At 44.1% G+C, this 27,381-nt stretch overlaps 1 protein-coding gene across 3 annotated transcripts in view; it reads right to left on the bottom strand.

The window, feature by feature from the left end:
* Positions 1 to 27,381, bottom strand: part of MCUR1 (mitochondrial calcium uniporter regulator 1) — a 137,807-nt gene that overhangs the window by 59,149 nt on the left and 51,277 nt on the right. For all 3 annotated transcript variants that reach the window (XM_030211222.1, XM_030211213.1, XM_030211206.1), the window contains exon 4: positions 6,047 to 6,148. In XM_030211222.1, coding sequence (XP_030067082.1) covers positions 6,047 to 6,148 — 102 coding nt within the window. The remainder of the gene's footprint in view (positions 1 to 6,046; positions 6,149 to 27,381) is intronic.

Consider the following 27,381-nt stretch of genomic DNA (forward strand, 5'->3'; position numbering starts at 1 on the left):
ATGGACACAACCCACCAGTCTATGGATTGATCAGCTTGATGATATGGAATCTGGCTTTATCAGGGGGTACCAAACATTCGATATCAGGAAGGTTTGCCATCTGCAGTGGGGAATGGCACCGGGGGGGGGGGGGGGGGGGGGGGGGGGGGGGGGGGGGAGTTTGGGTTAAATTCGTGATACCAAAAAAGGTTTTCATTGGGTCTCTTGGCCCTATTTTTTTTGTACCCTGGAGAAAGTGGACATTTCTAGGAGATATCTGCATTGCATTCGGACTATCTATACTTACCCGGTGGCCAGCCTCCGGGGAGGAGTGGCCTAGTGGTTAGGGTGGTGGACTTTGGTCCTGGGGAACTGAGTTTGATTCCCGGCACAGGCAGCTCCTTGTGACTCTGGGCAAGTCACTTAACCCTCCACTGCCTGCCGCATTGAGCCTGCCATGAGTGGGAAAACGCGGGGTACAAATGTAACAAAAATAAAATAAAAATAAATACCCGGTGGCCAGCCTCCATATTAATGACACCTACACAGATAACTTTAGTCTAGCTAGAGGGGTGCATCAAGGATGTGTGCTGTCCCCCTCTCCTATTCGCCTTGATGATGGAGACACTAGTGCAAATGGTTCACCGAAGTGAGGGGGTGGGGAGCATAATCTGTGGGGGCTTCCAACAAAAAATACTGCTCTTTGCAGGCAGATGATGTGTTTTTTTACACTATCAGAGCCTTTGTCCTCATTGCTGGAGGAAAGGTTTGTGGGAGGATCTGGATATTTGGCATACCCTGAACATCACCTGGGTGAGAAGAATATAGGTCATCAAGATGGTGGTACTCCCTAGGCTACTGTACTTATTTACAGCCTTGCCTATCCAACACTCAGAGGTGTTCTTTTGGAGGCTCCAGTGCAGAGAGTTTTTAGTTATATCTGGTGGAGGAAACCTCCAAGAGTTCAGCATCATATGTTGTTCCAGCCCAGGGACCACAGGGGTATGGCTGTCCCTAATTTTAAGTTCTATTACCAGGCGGTCCAGCTTAAGTATATTCCTCATTGGCTTTGGGACCGCAACAAATTATGGGTACAGATGGAACAAAGCTGGGTAGAGTGATGCCCATTGGGGATGGTTCCCTTGCTCCCTTTGGATCAATTGAGACACCTAGATAATCTCATCTTGCATTTAACACATACTTTGGATCAAAACTCGCTCTAAATTGCTCAAGGGCAGGCACTTTTTTGAAGCAATCCTTCTTCTTATTACAGAGGGCTTTTCCCCAGGGCAGCAAAATGTTTTCTTGTTTTTGGGGTGGGGGGGCCTTTACCTTGGGATGATATGTGTTATGAACACATGCTGAAGAGTTACAGCATGCTTCAGATGTGCTGTTCTACTGTATTTTGTATTCTATTATTCTTGAATATAAATAAAGAAATACCTCCCTATTTAATATGTTCTAAAGTTTTGCACCCTCATACAGGCATGAATAGTGTTATTTTTTTTAATTGACTAAACTATGGTATACATATACACATTTTCAGCAACCTTCACATGTGGAAAAGTTGGTTGGATGGGTAGCTAAATTGACGGAACTACCCAGTCCATTTAACCTCTAGCTTATGCTCCCAGTTGTAGCTGTCTAAACTATACAAGCTGTGGTATAACCTTAAAAAAAATTACAATCAGCACTTTCAACTAGAAAATATTTTTAAGGCTGCAACTAGGAAGCAGCCATTCCACTGCTTGTATAAGTTCACGGTTGTATTTCAGAAAGGGGAGGAACCTTGTGCCCAGCTAACTGAAATAAAGGCTAAAATGGCTCTGGCTCAAGTTACTATGCAGTGGGAGTCTTAAAACATTCCTTCACACTTCAGCAACAAGGCTAAGGATTGAAACTGTGTTTAAAGTGAATTACCCTTCCATTCTTGGAAGTTATCTAGATATCAGGATCATCAGAAGAAAATTTTCATTTTAGGCAATTTTGCTTAGTAGTAAACACCATCCTTATGTTAATGTATGGAGGATTCAACTTTAAATACAAAGTGCGGAAATGATTCATTAAAATATTAGGAGGTGGGGGGAAGAGTCCTGCAGTACCCTACTAAAACATTGGTGAATTCTTGGAATAGTCACACCAAGTGTGCATTCTTGTGAGCAGTTATACAAAATCGTTCCTGCACATAAAACAAATAATTACAATTACTAGACCAGAGGTTCCCAAACTGTGGGTTATTACCCTAAATGGAATCACTAAATCTGTATTTGGGATTACCATCACATTTGCAGGGCTAAAAAGGAGCCTTCATAGACCAACAGTATGCTATAAACTCATGGGGATGTGGAAAGTAGTCTGGAATACAGGAAGGAAGCCTGGTGTCGAACAGGTTTTTTACTTTTATTACTAAAATGGGGTCACAGAAGTCAGTGTACTAGACCATTCTATATTTATATTTGACTATGAAATTAGTAAAACACAAGCAAACCTGTCTCAAAAAAAACAGCATGGATTTATACCCATTGCAGTACTAACCCCAAATTATATCCATTCTAAACATTTTACAGTGGCTATAGAAAATTGCATCCCTGAACATTTTTCAAATTCTGTTGTGTTAGTGCATCACACTTGCATGCATTTAGATGAAGAGTATTTTCCACTCCTCAACATGTCGTACACTCTGCACCTTTCAGGGTAAAAACATTATTAGGACAAAGAATATAATTAAAAAACTGAAATCCAACAAGGATGTATCCACCACCAAATTAATACTTAGTGGAAGCACCTTTTACAATTATAACTGAGCTTGCTGGGATAGGTCTCCACCAACTAGTTTGCAAATCTAGTGTTGTCGATATTAGACCATTCTTTCTAAAACTGATCAAGTTGTTAAATTCCTTGGGAGGGTTCAGGAAGGGGAATGTGCCATATTGGACAGCAATATTCAAGTCATACCATCAATTTTTCACTGATGGTGATGAGACTAATCAAGGACATTTACCTTATTATTCTTTAGACACACCACTGTAGCTTTGATTGTGTGCTTCAGATCGTTGTCAAGCTTAAAAATAAAAATACTAATCCCAGTTTCAGCTACCTTGCTGAGGAAAATGGGTTTTCCTCAAGAACCTTTCTGTATTTTTCTCCATTCAGTGCCCTTTCTTCCCTGACAGTGCCCCAGTCTCTGCCAAAACCCCTAAGACATGATGCTGCCACCATGTTTCACATGTGGTGTTCAGTTTGCACCAAACCCTTCCCATTCAGGCCAGAAAGTTCTATTTTAGTTTAGCCAGACCGCAAGCTTTCCACCACATGGCTACAGCATCTCCTGAATGCTCCTTTTGTATTTTACAAATGGGATTCAAAATGGACTTTAAACAATGGCATTGTTCTTGTCACTCTGCCATACAGCCCCAGATCTGTGGTTTGTTTGGGCTATTGTTACGTGCACTTTAACCAGCTTAGGCCATGAAAACTGGTAGCACTCTCAAAGCTCCACTGATCTCTTGATTGCCTCCATTATCAAACTTCTTGCCCAGTCATCCAGTTCAAAGGAAAGCTCTAGGCATATTCTGAGTGTTACCACATACAACCTACTTCTTAACCAGCCTAATTGACCTCAGAGTTATATTCAAGGACTTGGCAATCTCCAATTTGTGCTTTTTACAACTTTGTCATGGTAATGTTTTGCCAGCTCCTTGCTGCACATAGTTGAACCTTTGCTTTGAAATCCACTACCAGAAGAGCTACTTAATTTATTCATTCAGTAATCATGTGAATTAGTATGGATTAGTATGGTTTAACACAGCGGGGGCCTTTCAAGGCAATAGGTTGCACCAGAACATAAAATATTACAGAGGTATAAAGAGAAAGACATTTAAATATATCTCATGCTGTTATAGGGTAGAATGTGTGGCTTCATGGAATGCTGTTCTAATGCACTGCAACAGGGTGTATATCCTGTCATTGAGACTTGAAGCCCAGGAGAAAGGAAATGCTAACCAGAGAATAACCAGGAACCACAAAATATTAACCTCAGCAGAGACAGCTGGGCAAGGACAAATTCTTAACCAGAGGATGGAAAGAAGAGAGAAGGAGGAGTCACCAACAGCCCTATAAAAACAGAAGACAGGAGCAAAGCTCAATCTCTGCTGAGAATTGAAGAGTGTAGAGTTCCTGGCCAGATTTCAAGCAAGCACCAAAGGTACAGAATTGTCTTGGTATTTTTCCTATCTTGGGACTGTGACATTGAGACTGACTGGGCATTATAGTTGGTCTGAACTGGAACTTCTTTTTTGTTAATTTTACCAGCCAGTGGAAGGATGTATCCCTGGAATAGGAATTAGGTTTCAGAAGATATGAGGGTGGTGGCAGGCAGGCTAATAAGCTTGGCCTATCCTTTTCTTTTCATGTGATATGAAAACTTTTTGAATGAAGCTATTCATAAGGATTGTTGCCACAGATTTTGGATGTTGAGGTGACTTGAGTAGAGCCTTACTGACTTCAAGGAGGACTGGGACATTACTGCCGTCCCACAGGGGCATTTGCCAGGGAAGGCACAGAGCATGGGGAGCCTGTGTGACTGTTGATACCCCCTCCCCTTTCTATTGTATGAATTCTACATTCAAGCACATTCCTTGCAAGTCAGCAGAGAAGTGTATCAAGCAGTCATCCGACCCTGAAAGGACCTCAGAGGGCATTGCCTCGCATGAATTTTACTCCAGGTTCTATTCAACAAACAAAATGTCTATTTTGAAAAGGTGTAGACTTTCTATAGCCACCATACAAGCTACCTTTATAGAAGTAAAACTGAGTAAGAATACAAACCCCCAGATATACTAATCTAGTGGCCCTTCAGAATTACTGATCTAGACAACTATACTAGTACTTTGTATCAGGCGCTAAAACTACCCTAACATGAATTTCCAGCACTACTAGGTAAAGGCCAAACAAATTTTGGTTTCGGTGCAAAACCAGCCCAAAATCCTTTTTATGCCTGGTTTTGGTCAAAAGGTTATTTTAATTTTTGGCCATGTTTTTGTTTTTATCTGTTTTCAGTGGAAGCTGAAAATCTGCTCTGTCCTGTTCATGTGCCTCTCCCGCCACCTGTAGGCCTCCCTGGGCCTATCTTACAATCCCTGGTTCTCTAGGGACATAGTTGAAGCAGGAGCAATCCCCAGTTACTCCTGCCTATTCTGGATGTGCTCTTAAAATAGCAACCATGATTGGGGCATCGCCCCAACCAGAGACTAAAGTAGTTCAGAGGACTACTCTTTGTATTTTATTTTTTACGATTGCAAGTTATGCAGTTATAATCTTGCACAATAGTTTATATGGTAAGTACAGTGCTCCAAATAAATGCTTTTGGTACAAAATGTTAGCAGGAATTTAAGCCCATCAATTTGGGATGATAAGCTCCTTAGGAAATAGCCTCTCTATGGAGGTTATACATCAGCTATCACTCCAAGTGTGGCACAGTCAGCCACTGTAAAAGCACCATGGTTTTCAGTTTTCATTAGCTGTAGCCCATGTGTGTGAAGGTTTTTTTGCCTGGAGGTAAAATATGGTCTTTCATTAAATTATTAAATTCTGGCTTGGATACTGAGAGTTTAACAGAGGGATACAGACTGCAAGTAGCTGACTATCCCCAGTGGCCCTCACTGGTTCACATTAAACTTGAGTATTCAGTTTTGGATTCAGCCAAAAACTTTCAGACAGTTTCAGTGGCAGTTTTGGTTTCAGACAAAACTGAAAAAAGCAGTTTTGGTCAGCCTCTACAACTAGATCAGATGTGTGTTGCAAATGGAGGAGTTGTGAATGAGTGACAAAGGACCCGATACTATGGAGCTGTGTGCATAACAACCCAAGTCATTCTTCAACAACTATACCCAAGCATAAAAAATGTCTTGCTCACTATCAGAATTTCTAAGAGTACAAATGCAAGAATTGTACAATTCCAAATAGAGCAGAGTGAGTCGTGTCCCTTTCCTTTGCTGCTCAATGTGCCTCTGACCGTCATACCAAAGACAAACATACTTCGCTAAGACATCAGCCTGCTTGGCCTTACCTCATTTTCTGTTCTTAGAGCTGAGAATTCACTCTTCTCCAAAATGATCATATCCTTTTTGACAGAAGCAATATGAGACATAATTTGCTGAAGAGAGATCTCCTACAATAAGAATTTTCAGCTGTCAGAAATTGCTGCTGTTTATCATATCTGCAAGTTATTTCTTTCAGAATAGAAACCCACATTAGAAGAAAATGTCTTACCTGAATTTTCTTTCCTTTAGTCAGCTACACTGTTCTGCAAAAGTGGATGTTATCCCGTCCCACCAGCAGATGGAGATACAGAAAAAAAAAGTTTAACCAAAGACAACACAGATATTAGCTGGTGGTGCCCCCTGAAAAGATCCAGTATGCATCTGCCAAAGTAGCAGAAGGTTCTTTTTTTTTTTTTAAATAATGTACTCATGCTCCAACCACCAAAGCAGCTGCAATGACAATCAAGCGAACATAACACCACAGAGCAGCACTCGTTACTCCAGGATATAGCATTCTCACGGAAACCCATATTGCTGTAAACTGCAATCTGTTTGATGTCACTTTTCTTTTTTTTTTTAATTTAGGTTTTTTTTTTTTTTTTAATTGTACAGGAAAGCACCAGGCACACCCAGAGTCCTAGGGCCCAAGTCTTCCTAGGGCATGTTGCGGAACAATGTAGTTTACTAAAGGAAAGAAAAGGTAAGACAATTTCTCATTCCTTAGCATCTAGCTACACTGTTCTGCAAAAGGGGGATATACAGAAACAGATCTACTAGGCAGCAGTAGACAAGGCTTCCCTACATGACAGCTGTGCCAAAAATCCGAATAGACCCTGGCCAATACATCCAATCTGTAGTATTTGGCAAAAGAATGGAGTGACAACCAAGATGCCACTTAAACTTTCTTCAGGAGCTATCGCCTGGGCCTCTGCCCAGGATGCAGCTTGAGCCCATGTTGAGTGGGCCTTCAGGTCCAGAGGTACCAGATGATTCTTGCAAATGTAGGTGGTCTCAATAGTCGCCTTGATCTACCTCAGAATGGAGGTCTTAGAGGCTGCCTGGCTCCTCCTAGGGCCATGAAAGAAACAAAAGAGGTGATCAGACAGGAAAAAATCATTGGTCTCCTTCCTGGCTCCTCCTAGAGCCATGAAAGAAACAAAAGAGGTGATCAGACAAGAAAAAAATCATTGGTCTCCTTCAAGTATCGGAGCAGCGTCCTCCAGATATCCAGTTTGTGAAGCCTCCTATCCGCAGAAGTGGAGACCTCTGCAACAAAGGAAGGCAAACAAACTTGACTCACATGCAAAGGAAATACCACTTTCAGGAGGAGGAAAAAGGACTGTACGATGAGAAAACAAGTCCTCCACAATGTAAAGATACGGGTCCCAGCAAGACAGAGCCTGCAGCTCAGAAACTCTTCTAGCCAAAGTGATTGTGATCAGAAAAATCTGTCTTGAGAGTGAGGTTCCTAATGGAGGCTGAGCACAGAGGCTCAGAGTGAGCCTCAGCACCCAAAACCAGATTGATGTCCCATAGGGGAAACCAAGGACAAATTGAGGGAGTGCAAATGCGCTACACCTTCCAGGGAACAGGGTACCTCTCCCCATGTAAGGCCATGGAGGTGCACTTCACCTTAGCCCAAAAAATGGACAGGGTAGCAGCCTGGACCATCAATGAGCCCAACGCCAAACCCTTGTCAAGTCCTTGTTGTAAGAAACCCAGAATGTCAGGCACCTACGCCCTCCAGGGCAATAGCGCTGATGCAAGTTAGAGACGTGGAGGACTTCTGAGAGCAGAACAGCAAAAAAACCCACTACGGGTGTAAAACTCCACTTTAAGCACCTCCTCTAAATGGCCAAACCGTAAGCCAGAAGAGATCCAGATCTTCCATTTCTACCAAACCTTGCTGTAGAGGCCACCACCCTCTGGGCAATGGAAGGAGGGCCGCCCCCGAAAAGGTGCACAAGGTCTGTGTACCACAATCTGCAAGGCCAGTCTGGAGCCACTAGCAAGACCAGAAAAGGATGATGTGCAATCCTGTGCAGAAGACAGCCAATCAGTTAGAGGCCACAGAGGGAATATATAAAGGGATTCCTCCAGTGGCCATGGCTAAACTAAGGCATCTATCCTTTGACAGTCCAGCTCCTTCCAGCGACTGAAGAAACGATGCACTTTTGTACTGGCTCCAAACGCCATCAGATCAAACCGCATAGGGCCCCCCAGTGGTTCAAAATAAGCTGAAAGACCTGTTGACCCAGCTCCCATTGTCCTGGATCCAGGAGAAAGTGACCAAGAAAGTCCACTTGCATATTGGTCTCACCCACAATATAGACCGCTGTGAGAGCCTGCAGGTTTCTCTCTGCCCACCGACAAAGGAATGCTTCTTCCAAGGCCTAACAACTGGTCCTCTCTGCTTGTTAATATAAGCCACCATAGTGACATTACTCTGACTGCTTTTCCCGAAAGGAACTCTAGCAGGGCTAAGCAAACCGCCCGGATATCCAAGCAATTGATTTTTATGTTTATTTAGGCTTGATATACTGCCTTTCAAAGCGGTCCAGGTCCTCTGCGTCATATGGCTCAGGCAATGAGCTCCCCAGCTGAAGAGACTCGCATCCGTGGTGACAAGCACCCCCTGTGGGGGATCCAGGAGTGCTCCCCGCAAGACATGAACTGGGCTGCCCCATCAGGCCACACAGATCCATACCTTGGACAAAAGAGGCAGAGGGCAAAGAAGTTTTGTGAAACCGGAGTCCACCAAGACAACAGGGCCCATTGCAGGGGCACATGTGAGCCCTCACCCAAGGAACCACCTCCAGGGTCACAGCCATGAAACCCAAAAGCTACAAAAAGTCCTACACTGTGGGAAACAAGAGTTTGCACAACCTGTGCGTCTGCAACTGCAGCTTCTCCACCCGGTCCTCTGAAAAGAACATCACCCCCCAGGCAGTGACGAAGCACACTCTCAAGTAGTCCAGGACCTGGAAGGGAACTAGGTGACTCCTACCCCAATTCAGCTAGGCTCCTGTCAAGAAATGATTTACGAATTGGCCAGGCTGGCTTCGTCTGCAGAATCCGCCCTGGTTAGCCAGTTGTCCAGGAAAGGTTGCATTCTGATCCTCTGGCGGTCACAACCACTGCCATTAACTTTGAAGAAGGTTGTAGGAGGCCATGGCTAGTTCAAAAGGCAAGGCCCAAAACTGAAAGTGACATCCCAGAATACAAAAGCGAAGATGGAATGTGATGGAAATGGGGAGAACAAACCAGCAGATCAGTGTAATAGCCAAAATACTTTATTGAAGATATCGTATGTTAGACAACTGCCCAACACAGGCCGTGTTTCGCCCAACAAGAGGGCTGCGTCAGGGGCTATAATGAACAACAAACATATTAAATTATAAAATGTAAAAAATATGAAATATATATAAAGAAATGATATCAAACATATAAATGGCAAGAGGCGTACTCACTCGCAAATGCGCAGTAGAGACTCTCTCTGTCCCGCCCCCGCGTCAATACGTGATGATGGGGGTGTGACAGAGAGGGAACCTGCGCACCTGCGAGTGAGGGAACCGCCGTCGCCACTGCTCACCCCCCAGGGTCGCCGCTACCGCTCCCCCCATCCACCCGGAGTCGCCGCTGCCACCGCCACCCACCCTCCACCCGGCCCGGGTACCTGGCTTCACTATTCAAACCGCCGGAACGCAGCACACAGCTCATCTGAGCTGCCGTTGGCCTTCCTTACCTGCCTGTGTCCCGCCCTCGCCGACGTTACGTCACACGAGGGCGAACACACACAGAGAAGAAGGAAGGCCGACGGCAGCTCAGATGAGCTGTGTGCTGCGTTCTGCCGGTTTGAATAGTGAAGCCAGGTACCCGGCCCGGGTGGAGGGGTGGCGGCGGCGACCTATCGGGGGGGGGGGGGGAGGGGGGGTTTCAACCCCCCCTTCCTTTACTAGCCCGTTTTTTCGGGCTCAACGGCTAGTATCTCTATAAAATATATAAAACATCAATACAAATAATAGAGTGTACATGTAAAACAGACATGAATTGTAAACATTGAGAGTCTCTTTTGATTCAAAGATAATATGAACATTTAAAAATATATTAAAATGAACATATAAAATTGCATTGATCATTAACTAATATTAACTAATGTGATGGAAATATGCAGATAAGCCTCCATGAGGTCCAGGGGCGTCAAAAACTTGCACGCTGAAACAAGGCCATCACTGACCTGAGGGTCTCCATGTGAAAATGCTGCACTCTCAGGCAGGCATTTCAAGTTTAGGATGAGGCAGAAGGTGCTGCCTTTCTTTGGTACCATATTCGACTCAGGCAATGAACTCTTTGATACCTGGAATAATATACCAGGCCTTGCTCCTCACGAGGCACTGGCTTCAACGCTCCTAAATTTAGGAGGTATACAAGATTAAGGGCGACAGCCTGTCTCTTTTGCTTTGAGCCACAAGGGGAAGCCATGAAGTTGCCAGGGAACGGTGCATGAGTTCCAGAGATTAACCCTTCTCAACCACCTCTGGGACCCCCTGGCTCCAGTTTATGAGGGCCCACTCAGGGAGGACGAGAGACAATTTGTCCCCACCTCGCACCACTGAGGGACCCGGCACATCCTCATTGGACAGGATGGGCTGCTGCGGCACCGTCTGTCAAGCTGAGGCTCACCTAAAGTCTCAAAAGAAGCCTGTCTCAAAGGGCCTCCATAAACTGGAATTCTGACTGGGAGCGCGCTGAACCAACTGAAAATGGCCCACGCTGCTGGAGCAACCTCTAGAAACTGGGGAGCGCTGGGATTCTGCATCAGCTCAGGAAGCTGAAGGGGCTGAGCATCCCCCATGTCCTTCACCAGCTTCTCCAGGTCCTCTCCAAATAGTAAACATCATTGAAAAAGAAGCTTCTTGAAGGCCACTTCTGTCAAGCCACATCCAGGGACAGTCCACCACAGCCAAGTACACTGACTGCCAAGCTAGGTGGACCACATCATAAAAGCACATCCGCCAAGAAGGCCATCCCCAACTCTAGGTGGGAAGCTTCTGGGAACTCCAGAAGCTTCCGCAGGCAGTGGAGCATGGCACGTACCACATAGCCACCACAGATGGCAGACTGAATACTGGAACCTCCCATGGAAAAGGCTAAATGCAGCTGATGCTCCACTTGCTCATCATAGAGCTCTCGAAGGGCCAAGCTGTCCTGAACTGAGACAGCTGTTGCTTTGGTGACAGCCATGACGAGGGCGTCCACCTTGGGATACGCCCAGTATTTCTCCATCTCCTCAGAAGTGAAGGAATAAAGGCGATCAAGAGTTTGAGTCCCTTTGAGAGCCCCCATCTGGGATTTCCTATTCCACCATCATCATGCGGGAGAGAATTTTATGCAGTAGGAAATGTTTCTGGGTCTCAGCTAGATCCTCTAATACAGAATACCCCTCCGGAGGGTCTGCAGAGGGAGAATTAAGCACCTCCAAAGTCTCAGTAACCTCATCAAAAAGACAAAAAGGTTCCTGACAGCAGAAGAGTCGGATCACATGGGACCACTCCTCCTCTTATGGAGAAGAATCCTCAAGAACTAAGTCTGAGAGGGACTGGGGGTCAGAGGCGGCATCCAGATCCTCCTTGGACACCCCAGAGCACCCAATACCCCCTCGAACCCTTCTGCAGTGTTTAGCTCCCACACAAAGTGGGTCCTGGCCGAGGACATCCAGATCCCTAGGGGTCCCGCCACTTGTCAAGGAGCCAGCATCCTCCTGAAGGGCTTGCTTGACCATCTGGGTCAAGCTCTGGAGCAAAAAAAAAATCCTAGGGGCTCCAATGAGCCCCCCCCCCCCACACACAGAAAGGGACCCGAAGTGGGTGGGAAGACCCCTGCCCCCAAGCATGGATGGGGATTGAGAGGCATCCTGCTGTTGCAAACACAATTCAGCAGAAAAACTGTCTGGGGCAACATAGCTGCTGTTCTTGCCAAAGTCATCTAGACCATGGGTCCTGATGCCTCTGTGCTGGGAGAAACCAGCAGCTCCGGCAGCCCCCCAGCCCTGTTTCCAAAGTTGGAAATGGCCCATTGCAGGAGGGGCAGACAGAGTTGCTAATCAGCCTGCTCTGACAGACACCGCAAAATGCAGGCCTGCCCTGCTGCTCGAATCCAGGGCTCCAGCATATCCTCCAAACCTTCACCACCACTCTCGAATGCATTCTATTTAACCACCCCCTTCTCAGGATAAGAGCCTTTTTTTCCAGGACAAACTTTATTCCCTGCAAAAGGGAAAGAAGTTATACCAGGCAAGCCAATCAGAGCTTTTTTTTTTTTTTTTTTTTACTTTTCTTCTTTAAGCCTGATAGCTGCAGGGGAGCCCAGGGGGGTTACATCCAAACAGGGTGAATGCTCCGTAGGATCGAGCCACAAGCCTCACTCAGTAGATGCTAAGGTGTGTGACTGGGGGCAGTGGAGTCAAGCCCCAAGTTACCAGGTCCCATCTGGAGACTGGATAAACCTGGGAGCAGCCCTTAGGCTCGAATATGCTACATGGCCTTGGCCAGCAGAACGGAGAGCTAAGCCAGGGACAAGGAGTACCACATAGCACAAACTACCATCTACTGAGATCTTTCCAAGCAGCAACACCAGCAAATACCAGTGAGGTTACTGATAGAGATTTCTCTATCTTCATTTGCTGGCAGGAGGGGCTAATGCCCACTTGTGAAGATCAGTGTAGCTAGATGCTAAGGAATGGTGTGTGCTCAGTTATGTTTTGCATTCAAAATCTGATATTCTAGAACATCTCTGGAAAGACAGCAGAGCTGTGGAGTCAAAGTCAGAAGCAATTCTGGGTGGAGTCAATCAGTAAAAAATGTACTGACTCAGGCTCCAACTTCAAAATAAAAACTTACATTATTAATTAGGCTAGCTTTTCTGAAGTAGGAAATGCAAACTGTAAGGCTGTTTATAACTATACTGCATGCTGTTTTAGATTCTTTAATTTGTAATATTTGTATTTATCTTTTCATTACTTTTTTATTTATTTATTTTTTTTTTTTTTAGAGATCATGCAATTAAAAAGGTATGGTTTGTTTTCCACCCCAGTCCCTCACTGCAGCTCAGTGACACTCTGGGCAATGGAGGGTTAAGTAACTTACTTACTCACAAAAAACTGTAGTAAGAAAAATAAATAAATAAACACGTGACTGAGATTAAAATTGTAATCGAAATGCAGCCCTAAATATAATACATTGTAAATTTATCATTGTATACTTACTTTTTTTTTTTTTTTGGGGGGGGGGGGGGGGGGGGGGGGGGGGGGGTCAGGTTCTTTGTTCAAATAAATATGTTTTCTGGTCTATTGGTCCTAATTTTGTATATAAAGACATATCCTATGTTTCTGTAATTAATCAATCAAATTTCTCTTAGATTTACTATATATATTCAGAGTCAGACAATAGAAAAATAGAGGAGTCAGAGTCAAAGGTTTGGCATACTGACTCCATAGCCCTGAATGACATCCCCATTCAGTTCATTCCTGGCAAAATTTTAAGGTTACCACAATACAGTGCATCACAAAAAGGAATGTGTGTTAGTGAATCTGACATTTCTCTAACAGAAAATCGAAGGTAACTCAACTGTAGCAGGTGTTCTACGAGTACAACAGACCAAGTATTCTCACATGTGGGTGATGTCATCTGACGGAGTCCGCTGTGGATGCTGCCTAGCATGCATTGCTTTAGAAAGTTCTAGCAGAATCCCACCACGCATGCACAGATGCCTTTTTGCCTGATGCATGAGAACGGGTCCATCAGTCAAATGACATAGCTGAAGACAACTGCTAGGGGAGGTGGGAGGGTACGTGAGAATACTTGCCTTGCTGTCCTTGGAGAACACCACTACAGGTGAGTAACTTTACTTTCTCCGAGGACATTCCCATGTGGGAATCCCTAGCTACCAGGCTCACCGAAAACAACATCATTAGGACAATAGGGACTCAAAACATTCAGGCCTTGAAGTCAATTAACCTGAAACTATATACAAACTGGTCATGAAGATGCAGCCTAGAACAGAACAAAACCAGGCCTAGCAGGGTGGAGTTGGATTCTAGACATCAAACAAATTCTGCAGACCGAAACGGCTGTCACGCTGGGTATTCTGCTCAAAACAGTAGTGTCACAGCTTTGCAAATCTCCTCGATGGAGGCCGACCTTGAGTGAGCTACCAGTGTAGCCATGGCTCTGACATTATGTGCTGTTACATGACCCTCAAGAGTCATCCTAGCCTGGGCATAAACGAAGGAGATGCAATCTTGCTAGCCAATTGGAAAGTGTACATTTGCTGATGGCTACCGCCATTCTCTTTGGATCAAAAGAAAAAAAAAATAAGGGAGGACTATCTATGGGCTTTAGTCTGCTCTAGATAGAAGGCAAAAGCTCGCTTGCAGTCTAAGCTACACAGAGTACTTTCACCAGGATGGGCATAAGGCTTGGGGAAAAATGTTGGCAGAACAACTGACTGGTTAAAATGGAACTCTAACATTACCTTCGGAAGGAACTCAGGATGCGTGCGAAGAACTACTCTTTTGTGATGAAACTTTATGTAAAATGGATCTGCTACTAGGGCCTGAAGCTTACTGACTCTGTGAGCTGAAGTGACACCCACCAAAAACAACTTTCCAGGTCAGATATTTCAGATGACAGGAATCAAGTGGCTCAAAAGGAGCTTTCAAACAAGTGGGTGAGAGCGACACTGAGATCCCATGACACAGGAGGTTTGACAGGGAGCATTATCAATAACAAACCTCTCCGAGATGGGCACACCCTGTACATGTAGATGGTAAGCACTGATTGCACCGAGGTATACCCTTTACAGAGTTGGTTTTCAGACCAGACTCAGAGAGGTGTAGGAGGTATTCAAGCAGTTTCTGGGTAGGACAAGTAAGAAATATAGGGCCTTGCCCTCACACCAGACAGCAAACCTCCTCTATTTAAAAGAATAACATCTCTTAGTGGAATCTTTCCTGGAAGCGAGCAAGATTCTGGAGACACCAGACAGATTCAAAGTCTGAAATTCTATGCTCTAGTGTCTCAGGATTGGAGACTGGAAAACATTCCAATCTCTACGGTTCTTCAGAGGACAACTCAAGAAGAAGTGGGAACCAGATCAGTCTTGGCCCATACATAGTAACATAGTAGATGAAGGCAGACAAAGACCCGCACGGTCCATCCAATCTGCCCAACAAGATAAACTCATATGTGCTACTTTATGTGTATACCTGACCTTGATTTGTGTGTGTCATTTTCAGGGCACAGACCATAGAAGTCTGCCCAGCACTAGCCCCACCTCCCAACCACCGGCTCTGCCACCCAATCTCCTCTAAGCTTCTGAGGATCCCTTCCTTCTGAACAGGATTCCTTTATGTTTATCCCACGCATTTTTGAATTCCGTTACCGTTTTCATCTCCACCACCTCCCGCGGGAGGGCATTCCAAGTATCCACCACTTTCTCCGTGAAAAAATACTTCCTGACATTTTTCTTGAGTCTGCCCCCTTCAATCTCATTTCATGTCCTCTAGTTCTACCGCCTTCTCATCTACAGAAAAGATTCGTTTGTGGATTAATACCTTTCAAATATTTGAATGTCTGTATCATATCACCCCTGTTTCTCCTTTCCTCCAGGGTATACATGTTCAGGTCAGCAAGTCTCTCCTCATACGTCTTGTAACGCAAATCCTATACCATTCTTGTAGCTTTTCTTTGCACTGCTTCAATTCTTTTTACACCCTTAGCAAGATACGGCCTCCAAAACTGAACACAATACTCCAGGTGGGGCCTCACCAAAGACTTATACAGGGGGCATCAACACCTCCTTTCTTCTGCTGGTCACACCTGTCTCTATACAGCCTAGCAACCTTCTAGCTACGGTCACCGCCTTGTCACACTGTTTCGTCGCCTTCAGATCCTCAGATACTATCACCCCAAGATCCCTCTCCCCATCTGTACATATCAGACTCTCACCGCCTAACACATACGTCTCCCGTGGATTTCTACTCCCTAAGTGTATCACTTTGCATTTCTTCGCATTGAATTTTAATTGCCAAACCTTAGACTATTTTTCTAGCTTCTGCAGATCCTTTTTCATGTTTTCCATTCCCTCCGGGGTGTCCACTCTGTTACAAATCTTAGTATCATCCGCAAAAAGGCAAACTTTACCTTCTAACCCTTCGGCAATGCCACTCACAAATATATTGAACAGAATCGGCCCCAGCACCGATCCCTGAGGCACTCCACTACTCACCTTTCCCTCATCCGAGTGAATTCCATTAACCACCACCCTCTGGCGTCTGTCCGTCAACCAGTTCCTAATCCAGTTCACCACGTCGGGTCCTATCTTCAGCCTCTCAAGTTTATTCAAGAGCCTCCTGTGGGGAACCATGTCAAAAGCTTTGCTGAAATCTAAGTAGATTAAGTCTATAGCACATCCATGATTCAATTCTCCGGTCACCCAGTCAAAGAATTCAATGAGATTCGTTTGGCACAATTTACCTTTGATAAAACCATGTTGTTTCGGATCTTGTAACTTATTGGCTTCCAGGAAATTCACTATCCTTTCCTTCAGCATCGCTTCCACTACTTTTCCAATAACTGAAGTGAGGCTTACCAGCCTGTAGTTTCCAGCTTCTTCCCTTTCGCCACTTTTGTGAAGAGGGACCACGTCCGCTGTTCTCCAATCCCACGGAACCTCTCCCGTCTCCAAGGACTTATTAAACAAATCTTTAAGAGGACCCGCCAGAATCTCTCTGAGCTCCCTCAATATCCTGGGGTGGATCCTGTCCGGTCCCACGGTTTTGTCCACCTTTAGATTTTCAAGTTGTTAATACACACTCTCTTCTGTGAACGGTGATATATCCACTCCATTCTCATATGTACTTTTGCCAGTCAATCGCAGTCCTTCTCCAGGATTTTCTTGTGTGAAGACAGGACAAAAAAGTATCTATTTAGCAAATTTGCTTTTTCTTCATCATTATCTACATAGCGGTTCGCAGCATCTTTCAGTCTCACAATTCCCTTTTTAGTCTTCCTCCTTTCACTAATATACCTGAAGAAATTTTTGTCACCCCTCCTTACATTTCTAGCCATTTGCTCTTCCGCTTTCGCCAGACATATCTCTCTCTCTTGGCTTCTTTCTGTTTCATCCGGTATTCCTCGAGTTTTTCTGTATTTCAGGAACGCCAACTCTTTAGCCTTTATTTTCTCAGCCACTTGCTTGGAGAACCATATCGGTTTCTTTTTTCTCTTGCTTTTATTTACTCTCCTTACATAAAGGTTTGTGGCCATATTTATAGCTTCTTTCAGCCTGGACCACTGTCCTTCCACACAGTGGATACAGTCCATACAGGGCACTGAGGATCATAGTTCCCCAATCTTGCTTGAGGTTCCGCAAAATCTTCTCTATGAAAGGTATGGGAGGATACAAATACAGAAGATACTTCCTCCAATGAAGGAAAAAAACATCCAACACTAGACTACCCTGTGTTCTGAGCCTGGAACAGAACTGAGGAGCTCTGTTTAGATGAGTGGCAAAAAGACCCACCGAGGGGGGTGCCCAAAGCTCGGAATATCTTGCAGGCTATGCCCATGCTGAGAAACCACTCATGAGATTGCATCATCGCTCGGAATATCTTGCAGGCTATGCACATACTGAGAAACCACTCATGAGATTGTATCACTCTGCTCAGTCTGTCTGCGAGCTGTTCTCCTTGTCATCCAGGTACATGGCCCACTGTCACATCCCCACTGCTTCCTGAAACAAGGGCTAAGATCCTGTACCCCCCCCCCCCCTTCTTCTTCACACAGTACATCACAATCTGGTTTGGGTTTGAATGAGAACAACTTATCTCTGAAAGCCTTTAGAGCGCTCCGAATGGTCTTTAGTTCCAGGAGATTGATGTGAAAATCTGTCTCCTGAGCAGATCATGTCCCTTGGGTGTGAAGCCTATCTGCTTGAGCTCACCATCCGAGGTTAGATGCATCTGTTGTCAACACCTTCTGATGCGGTGGAATATGGAATAGTAGTCGCTTGATCAAATTTGGCTGAATTATCCACCACAGTCAGGAGTGAACTAGCTCTGGAGGGTCTAGGATGATATCTGCCAGGCTCCCTGTGGCCTGAGACAGTAAAATCTAAGTTTTCCCTGTGGAAACATGAAGCCCAAGGACTCACAAAAGCATGTTTGCACCAGCTTTCAGTTTGGGTTTTCTCCGTCCGATTCCCACCGAATTCAAAAACAGACCATTGCTTTTTCTATTTGCACCCAGTGCACGTTTTTGGCTCACTCAGTGACATTTCATTGCCCTTAACAGTGTGGCTCTGTTGAGGCTAGGGAGACACACCATTCCCATTCTTTGCCGTATTGTTTTTTCTAATCTGTGGCCTCTTTTCTTGCCAAATTACTTAATAAGTATGGAGTGGAGGAGTAGTCTAATGGTTAGTGCAGCAGTCTAAGAACCAGGGGAAATGGATTTAATTCCCAATGCAGCTCCTTGCGACTCTGGGTAAGTCCACTGTTCCTGATACAAAATAAGTACCAGTATATAATATGCAATCTGCTTTGATTGTAACCACAGAAAGGTGGTATATCAAATCCCATCCCCCTTTCTCTTACCCTGTGGGTACTATGATCGGGAGTCAAGAAAATGAAAAGAAAAATCTGGATAGTACCATCATTTTGACTACTGCTACCCTTCTCCCACCAACCAACCAACTCACCATTGTCATTTTACATCTTTCCAGGTTATCCGTGATGCTTTCGGTTAGTTTATCATAGTTTAACTTAAGCAGTTTTTCTCTCTTGTTAATGTAATTCTCAGGTATCTGAACCCCTCTGTTTTCAACAAACTTTTCTGGCCAGTCTTTCTATGATATCTTAAAAGGGAGAGCTTCTGTTTATCTTTGTTGAACTTAAACCTGGAGTATTTAGTTTGTGTGTCTATTTCATCAACCAATGATGCAAGTGATTTTATTTGGATCTTTTAGAAAAAGACTAGGGTATCATCTGCACATTATATATTTTCTTCTCCAACTTCAACCCTTTTTTGTTATCTTCATTGGCTCTGATTTGTCTGGCCAACAAGGGTTCTAATGCCAATTCAAACAGCATTGGTGACAGGGTGAAGCCTCGTCTTGTTCCACTAAACAATCGGAATTCATCTGAGCTTATTCTGTTCACCACTATTTTGCTTGTGGATGAAGTCTGGACACATTTGAAAAAGTTTTCTACTAGAAAAAAAACTCTTGACCAGTACACCTAAAAATCGCATTCTACCCAACTGAACACCTTTTCGGCATCCAAAGTTACACACACAGCCTGGTCTTCTGATCAGCTGATCCACGCCATCAAGCTCATTACTCTTCTGGTGTTATCCCCCCAATAAACTCCCTTTGACAAACTGTTTGATCCTTATGTACTAATGTGGATAGTATCTTTTCTATTTGGTTGGCTAGAACTCCAGCAAATATTGCAGTTTAACAGACCAATTGGTCTAACTGCCATAGGCAGTTGCCTGGGTTCGAGTAGCACCACTACAATCACCTTGTACACTGAACTAGGTAATTCACCCCCCAAGACCCATTAAAGCGACTGGCTAGAAAAGGAGCTATGCTGGGGTTTATTATGTAGTAGTATTCAGCTGGGAATCCATCTTTCCTCGGTGCTTTGCCTTTTGGTAGGTTTTTAATCACCAGCTCAATTTTCTCCTCGTGATGGGCTGCCTTATCCATTCCTTATTTTCTAATATTTTCTCTAATTGCATGGATTTCAAGTATTTTTGGATCTCCTCTTTGGTCAGATTTAAATAGTCTCAGCTTCTGTTCTGCTATTACGAGGTGGCTACAGGTTCTCTTATTGTCAGTTTTTCTGTAATTGTTCTGTTGTGTTAAGACTCTTTCTCCTCGTCATGACTCCTCAGGGTCCCACACTACCCTTTGCCTCACATCCCCATTGTTATTCTGGATATACTCTCCCCATGTTACTTTCATCTGTGCTTGGACATTTTCCTGCACTAGCAGGTTCACATTCGCCCTCCATACCTTTCCCCTTGGTAAATCTTTATTGAGTCTTCCACCATCGCATGGTCTGCGTTATTCCTGCTGATCTTTACACTTCAGCTGTCTGTGTCTCCTGCCTCCAAGTTTCTCATTGGTCCCACTTTGGCTGCGACTTTAGCCCTATCCACTCTGCACATTCCACAGCTGTCTGCATCTCCTGCCTGCAAGTCTTGGTCTCACTGCAGCTACAATTGTAGCCCTGCCTACTACAGAGATGACAACAGATGACATTATTGGAAATTCAACTCCTACTGCCAGTCATGCCAAAGCAGTGCGGAAAATAAGCATAATGTGCTCCTTTGTGCGCCTCTATATTTATCATATCTACTTTTCTTTACTCAGTAGCTCTTGCTCTTAATAGGAAATGGTGTCTCATCTATTCCTTTGTTTTGTGGACATAGGCCTTCCATGCCACCATGAACTGCTCACTTTCCTTCTCAGGTAAGAGAATTAGTTCCTATTAATTTCTTATTACTGTAATTTTGTATGCCTCTGGAGATATGCCTGATACCAACTTTTCATCTACAATAGGACTTAATGTTTGCTCTATGCAGAGGAAGACTTATTGGATTACTGAACTTATTCAAAATAATGAGCTTGATGTGCTTTATATCATGGAGACCTGGCTCTTTGAATCTAAAATCTCATTTCTATCAGGCTTGTTCTCTAGGATATTCTGCTGTTTAATCTGTCATTTGTCTAAGAGAGGTAGCAATCTTGTTTTCTATGCAGATTACCTGAGGTTGCAACTGCTGGATACTTGCACTAGCACTACTCTTGAAATGTTTCCTTACTATACCTAGTTTCAACTCTGCAAACTGTTTCGGTGTATCAGCCTCCTTCAATATCTTGTTCACTATGAAGATTCTCAAAATGTGCTAAAGAATGGTTTTTTTCCTCCCTTATTCGTGACTAGGTCTGGATTCCTCCTAATTTGACTTCCTCTACAACTCTTCTTTGTGTCCTGTCCATACCCATGGACTGATCGCTTTTTAATCTCATTCTGTTTGCATACTTTACATCATTAAATCCCCTCGTCTCTACCTTCACATCTCATAAAGAAGCCTGTAGACCTTCATAAATTTCTTGCCTGTCATACCTTTCCTGAAGATTTATTTTCTCAGCTTCTATCTTCAAAAATTACTATTTGGGATTCTACTCAGCACTTGACACTATGGTTCCACTATGTTCCCAATCTTCTCCTCCAAAAATATCTCAACCATGGTACCATCCAGGTCAAAAAGCTTCTTATAAAATAACTAACATGTAGATTGATTGGTGGAGCAAAAATACATTTTTATCTACCAAATCATTTTTTTCCTTGAACAGTCTGCCTTTTATCGTCTTCGATATTACAAGCAAAAAGATGTACTAATTCCAGGAATATTTCAAATTAAAACATGAATGTTAAAATACTGTTCTATTTTAACTTTGTAGACAGTTTCTGAATTCTATTCTTCAACTTTCCACTCCATTGCAGACTATTTTGTAGACAAAGTGAATTCTATGAGGAAATTACTGCTCTCTTTTACTTTACTTCTTATTAGTCGCCAATATTCCCATATAGAGTTCAATGCGACTTACATCAAGAAAAGAAGTATGTTTTTCACACATAGTGAGATTTACAACAAGACGAGAAAGGGCTCGAATATCATCTAATAAACTAACTACTAGTAATCATTGATTACTGTACATTTTGTAAAACATGTCTTTCGAATAGACATGGCTTTCAACTGTTTTGCAGAATGTTCTTAAATGAGTTATGGTCCTTACCTGAATCGGTAACTCATTACAATATTTTGCAGATAGGTAAGTCAATGCATATAATTTGAAACTGTCGTCTTTGGGGGGAAGGGAATGATAGATCCAAGAAATTACCGTCCGTCTCCTTTTCCTAGGTTTAAGATACTGAACCATCAGATCTAACTTTTGAATCAGGAGGAAGTGATCATGTATCCTCTCTGAAGTTTCTTCCCGTTTTAATCTTCCTACATGATCAGATGTTTTTAAAATGTTATTAAATTCTTTTCTTTGACCAGCTTTTCCAAATCTACCCCAAGTAACAGCATCCTCTGGAAAGGAAGCTTGCTGAGGCTGGTCTTAGAGACAGCTTCTGCAGACAAATTCGCAACCGTAGTCAACACCAAAATGGATATTGAACAGGTTGAACTTCTAATGAGATCATAGAGGACATCAACCAAAAGGCTGAACCAGACTCCATCTTTGCCAGGTTGGGGGGAGGCCAGCAGCTACTGAATCAATTATAGTATGGTCCACACCACTTAACCCCCCGCCCCCAACTGCTACCTGCAACCTCAGCACAAAATAACTGAATCCCTTGCTTTAAGAAAAAATTACTTTCTTGTCATTAGCCTCTTTTTAAGCTATACCACCCTCCATAGGAATAATAATCTTCATCACTGCAGTATTCAGAGACCTTCGAGAATGGCAGAAACTTGTCCAGGTATTTCCATGATTAATAGAAAAAACCAGGCCATCACCTTGATACCCTTAAATACCCAGTTGAGGGCTTTGTGGAGTTTAAATGCCTTATTAGGTTTTCGGATGCCTTCAAAAACAAGTTCACCACCTGTGACCTCTGGCAGAGACCCATCAGGGATGCACAGTGCCTGCAGCAACTGGTCTAAGGGAAGGCGACTCATCCCACCAAAACAGACTTACAAGCAGGGATTCATGCCCTTCATCCTTGGATGAAAACTCCCCAAGACTGGGAAAAAATTCACTTTCCAGGTCCCCCCCCTCCCACCCAGAATTCTCCAAGGAGAGTAAGGTATGACGCGACCGCCCAAACTAGACAGAGCATGCCTGGGTTGCCTGGGACTCTGCAGCTGTTGCTGTCACCTCCAGAGATGGTGAGGGCTTCTGGCCCAAAAGGAAGTCCTGGCACCCTGCTAGGGCTGCCCTAATACCCCCCCCCCCCCCCAAGGTGTCTGAAAGGAGTTCAGCCAACTTTGGAGAAAACAATACCACGTCACCAGAAGAAAACATGGGAACCATTCACACTGGCAGCAATATGGCAACCATTCCAGCTGAAAAGAGCTCAGTGACAGGACCCTCAGGCTGAGGCCCCTGACTACGGAGAGCTTGAGGGGCTGAACTTCCGATGGCACCCACATCTCCTCAGGACTAAGCAGCACCATCAACAACTCCCCTACACATCAGTGACAGTAGCAACTTGTACTTATCTGCTGGCACCCACAGGCCCTACATTGGCAGCCCAAAGGCACTGCAGACACAGCAGTACAAGGCCCAGTGCTGACTCAGCATTCTGCTCCTGACTGAAGTCACCAGAGCTGCACTGCTCCACAAACAGCTTTGTGGCAAGAACTACTCTTGGAGAAGGGTTTGCAATTTAAAGGGCCTGCGCCCTTTTGACTCTTCTTCTCCCCCCCCCCCCCCCCGAGACAATCCAGGGACAGGCTGGAAGCACCAACTCACCTCAAAAGTAGTGGCCCCTGCTGTGCCCCACCAAACAAGGAAAACCCATAGGCTAAGCTCGGTTCCCCAGAAAGCGAAGCCGCTTCACACTCAACTAAGGGAAGATTTGCAGACTGATCCTCTGAAGCTACAGCCAAATAGTATTCAGCTCCACAGTCCTTGGAGACTGCAGCCTAGGGAATAAGACCAAAGCTAAGATCCCGCTGCACCAATATGACCTGCACCATTTGCTGGAGGCATAGAAACATTGTGCTCCAGGTTGCACCACTCATTATAGCAGTGATGTCACCGAAATATTCAAATTTCTCTGCCTGGTTGGGACTGGTCTAGCAGATTAAGGAACTAAGCTGGTATTCTGAAGGATCAACAGAGCACCAGAACAGTTTCAGGATGCACTTATGAAGATTGATGTAATCAGCTATGTGGGATTTTCTTGGTGGGGGATGGGAAGGGGATTCATGAAAGGGGTTGTTAAGAAGTGGTTAGATAATGGACTTGAAGTTTAATATAAAAGTGAAAAGTAAAAAATATAGTGGACACAAAAAAAAAGTACTTAAGTGAAAGTTGTACAAATGCATGCAGATTGTCTCCAGGAGCTTCTGCCCAGGAAGGAAAGGTTAGGACAGCTGTTGTAGTTGATGATTTGATTAGGCACGTAGATAACTGAGTGGCTGGTGGGCGTGAGGATCGCCAAGTCACCTGCCTGCCTGGTGGGAAGGTGGTGGATCTCACGTGTCACCTAGATAAGATTTTAGATAGCGCTGGGAAGGAGACAACTGTCTTGGTGCATGTGGGTTCCAATGACATAGGAAAATGTGGGAGGGAGGTTCTGGAAGCCAAATTTAGGCTCTTAGGTAAAAAGCTGAACCCATGATTATCCAAGGTAGCATTTTTGGAAAATGTTCCCCATTCCATGTGCAGGACCCAAGAGGCATGCAGAGCTCTGCAGTCTCAATGCATGGTTGGGATGAGGGTTTTAGGTTTGTTAGGATATGGGCAACATTCTGGGAAAATGAACTTGTTCCTAAAGGATGGGCTCCACTTTAACCGGGATGGAACTAGGCTGCATGCGTTAACTTTTAAAAAGGAGACAGAATAGCTTTAAAAGTAAATTGGAGGTGGGGGGGGGGGGGGGGGGAAGCAGACACTTGCCCAGGAACGCATGGTTCGGGGTGGAGTATCCTATTGATTCTATTGAAACAGGATCTTTAGAGAATCCCAACAGAGAAGTTTAAACAACAGTGAAAGAGCTAGGAGTGTTTAATGGGAGAACAGAGTAAAGGATGCAAATTATCACTGTCAATTTCAAAGCAGCTTATAGATGCTAGGAAAAGACACAATTTGAAGTGTCTATATACAAATGCTAGAAGCCTAAAAAAATAAGATGGGAGAGTTGGAGTATATAGCACTAAATGAAGTAGTAGATATAACAGGCATCTCAGAGACCTGGAAGGAGGACAATCAATGGGACACTTATCAGGGTACAAGTTATATCGCAATGAAAGAGGATCAAATTGGAGGGGGAGTTGTGCTATATGTTAAGATGGAATTGAGTCAAACAAAATAAATATTCTACATGAAACAGATAGCAGTATGGAATCCTTGTAGATAGAAGTACATAAGTATTGCCATACTGGGACAGACAGAAGGTCCATCAAGCTTGGCATCCTGTTTCCAACAGTGGCCAATCCAGGTTACAAGTACCTGGCAAGATCCCAAAACAGTACAACACAATACAATAAGCAGTGGATTTTCCCCAAGTCCATTTTAATAATAGTCTATGCACTTTTCTTTTAGGAAGCGATCCAAACCTTTTTTTTAAACCCCGCTAAGCTAACTGCTTTTACCACATTCTCTGGCATCGAATTCCAAAGTTTAATTACACATTGAGTGAAGAAATTTTCTCCAATTTGTTTTAAATTTACTACATTGTAGCTTCATTGCATGCCCCCTAGTCCTAGTATTTTTGGAAAGAGTAAACAATCGATTCACATCTACCCGTTCCACTCCACTCATTATTTTATAGACCTCTATCATATCTCCCCTCAGCCCTCTTATCTCCAAGTTGAAGAGCCCTAGCCGCTTTAGCCTTTCCTCATAGGGAAGTTGTCCCATCCCCTTTATCATTTTCATCATCCTTCTCTGTAACTTTTCTAATTCCACTATATCTTTTCTGAGATGCGGTGAACAGAACTGCACACAATATTCGAGGTGCGGTCACACAATGGAGTGAAACAAAGGCATTATAATGTCCTCATTTTTGTTTTCCATTCCTTTCCTAACAGCTAACATTCTATTAGCTTTCTTAGCTGCAGCCGTACGCTGAGAAGAGGGTTTCAACGTATCATTAACAATGACACCAAGATCCCTTTCCTGATCAGTGAGTCCTGATATGGAACCTGGCATTACGTAGTTATAGTTCGGGTTCCTCTTTCGCACATGCATCACTTTGCACTTGCTCACATTAAACATCATCTGCCATTTGGATGTCCAGTCTCCCAGTCTCATAAGGTTGTCATGTAATTTTACAACTTTGAATAATTTTGTCAACAAATTTAATTACCTCATTAGTTACTCCCAATGCTAGATCATTTATAAACATGTTAAAAAGCAACTGTCCCAGCACAGACCCCTGGGGAACCCCACTATCTACCCTTCTCCATTGTGTGAAGGGAAAGTGTACAGGTAGGGCTGCACTACTGTCCACCAGGACAGAATAGACAGATGAACAAATGCTTACAGAAATTAGGAAAGCTGGCAAATTGAGCAACATTATAATTATGGGTGATTTCAATTACCCCACTTTCAAAGAATCAGTGGACACAATAATCACAATTCACCAATAATTCTCCACTTATCTATTCCGTATCTCTAGAAGGGTCTTGTAGCATACATCAGACACTTGTCAATGGAGAAAAAAAAAAGACTTCACAGACACTGCAAGTTGTCTAATGACCCTTCTAGAGATACAGAATAGATAAGAGGAGAATTATTGGTGAATTGTGATTTCAATTACCCCAATGTTGACTGGATAAATGCTACACCAGGGAGCGCTAGGGAGGTAAAATTCTTAGATATAATGAATGAAAGCTTCTTGGAGCAACTAGTCCAAGAAACGACAAAAGGGGAAGCTATTTTAGATCTAGTCCTTAGCGGAATTAAGGACATGGTACAAGAAGTAATAGTGTTGGATCCGCTGGGAAACAGCAATCGTAACTTCATCAAATTTGAGCTGATATATGGAGTGAAGTCACTACAGAAATCCACTGTAGCAGCATTTAAATTTTCAAAAGGCGGTGCCGGTATGGACTGGGGAGGAGTCAAGATGGCGACTTATGCCGGAGGCTCCGTGGAAGCATAAGCTGAGACCCTGTTTTTACTTACCTTTGTTCCAATATGCCGCATACAAAGAGGAAGGGGGCAGTGAAGGGTATACCACCGTCGGCCCAAATACTCCCTCCGGGTCAGCAAACGCTTCTGCGGTTCGCCACGAGCACCCCTGCAAGTACTGGTGAGAGGGATCCCGCTGTTGGACTCGCCAGAGGAGCGGCATCTCCACTTGGGATAGAAACATCATCGTCCCCGCCAGATCTTAATCCACCGCTTTGCCCTGCAGTCCTTCGGATGAGCAAGGAGGTATCGATGGGACCGAAAGTCGGTAACCAAAGGGCCTCAGACGGAGGCGCTCTACCCCAGGACGCAGATGGTGCGATCACAGAACCAACGGTTCCCCAAGCGGTGACCCTACACACTATTTGGGCAGCTATTCAGCAATTAACATCTGCGGTCACAAAAACTTCACAGG

This window comes from Microcaecilia unicolor, chromosome 1 (assembly GCF_901765095.1).
Source record: "Microcaecilia unicolor chromosome 1, aMicUni1.1, whole genome shotgun sequence".
NCBI lineage: Eukaryota > Metazoa > Chordata > Amphibia > Gymnophiona > Siphonopidae > Microcaecilia > Microcaecilia unicolor.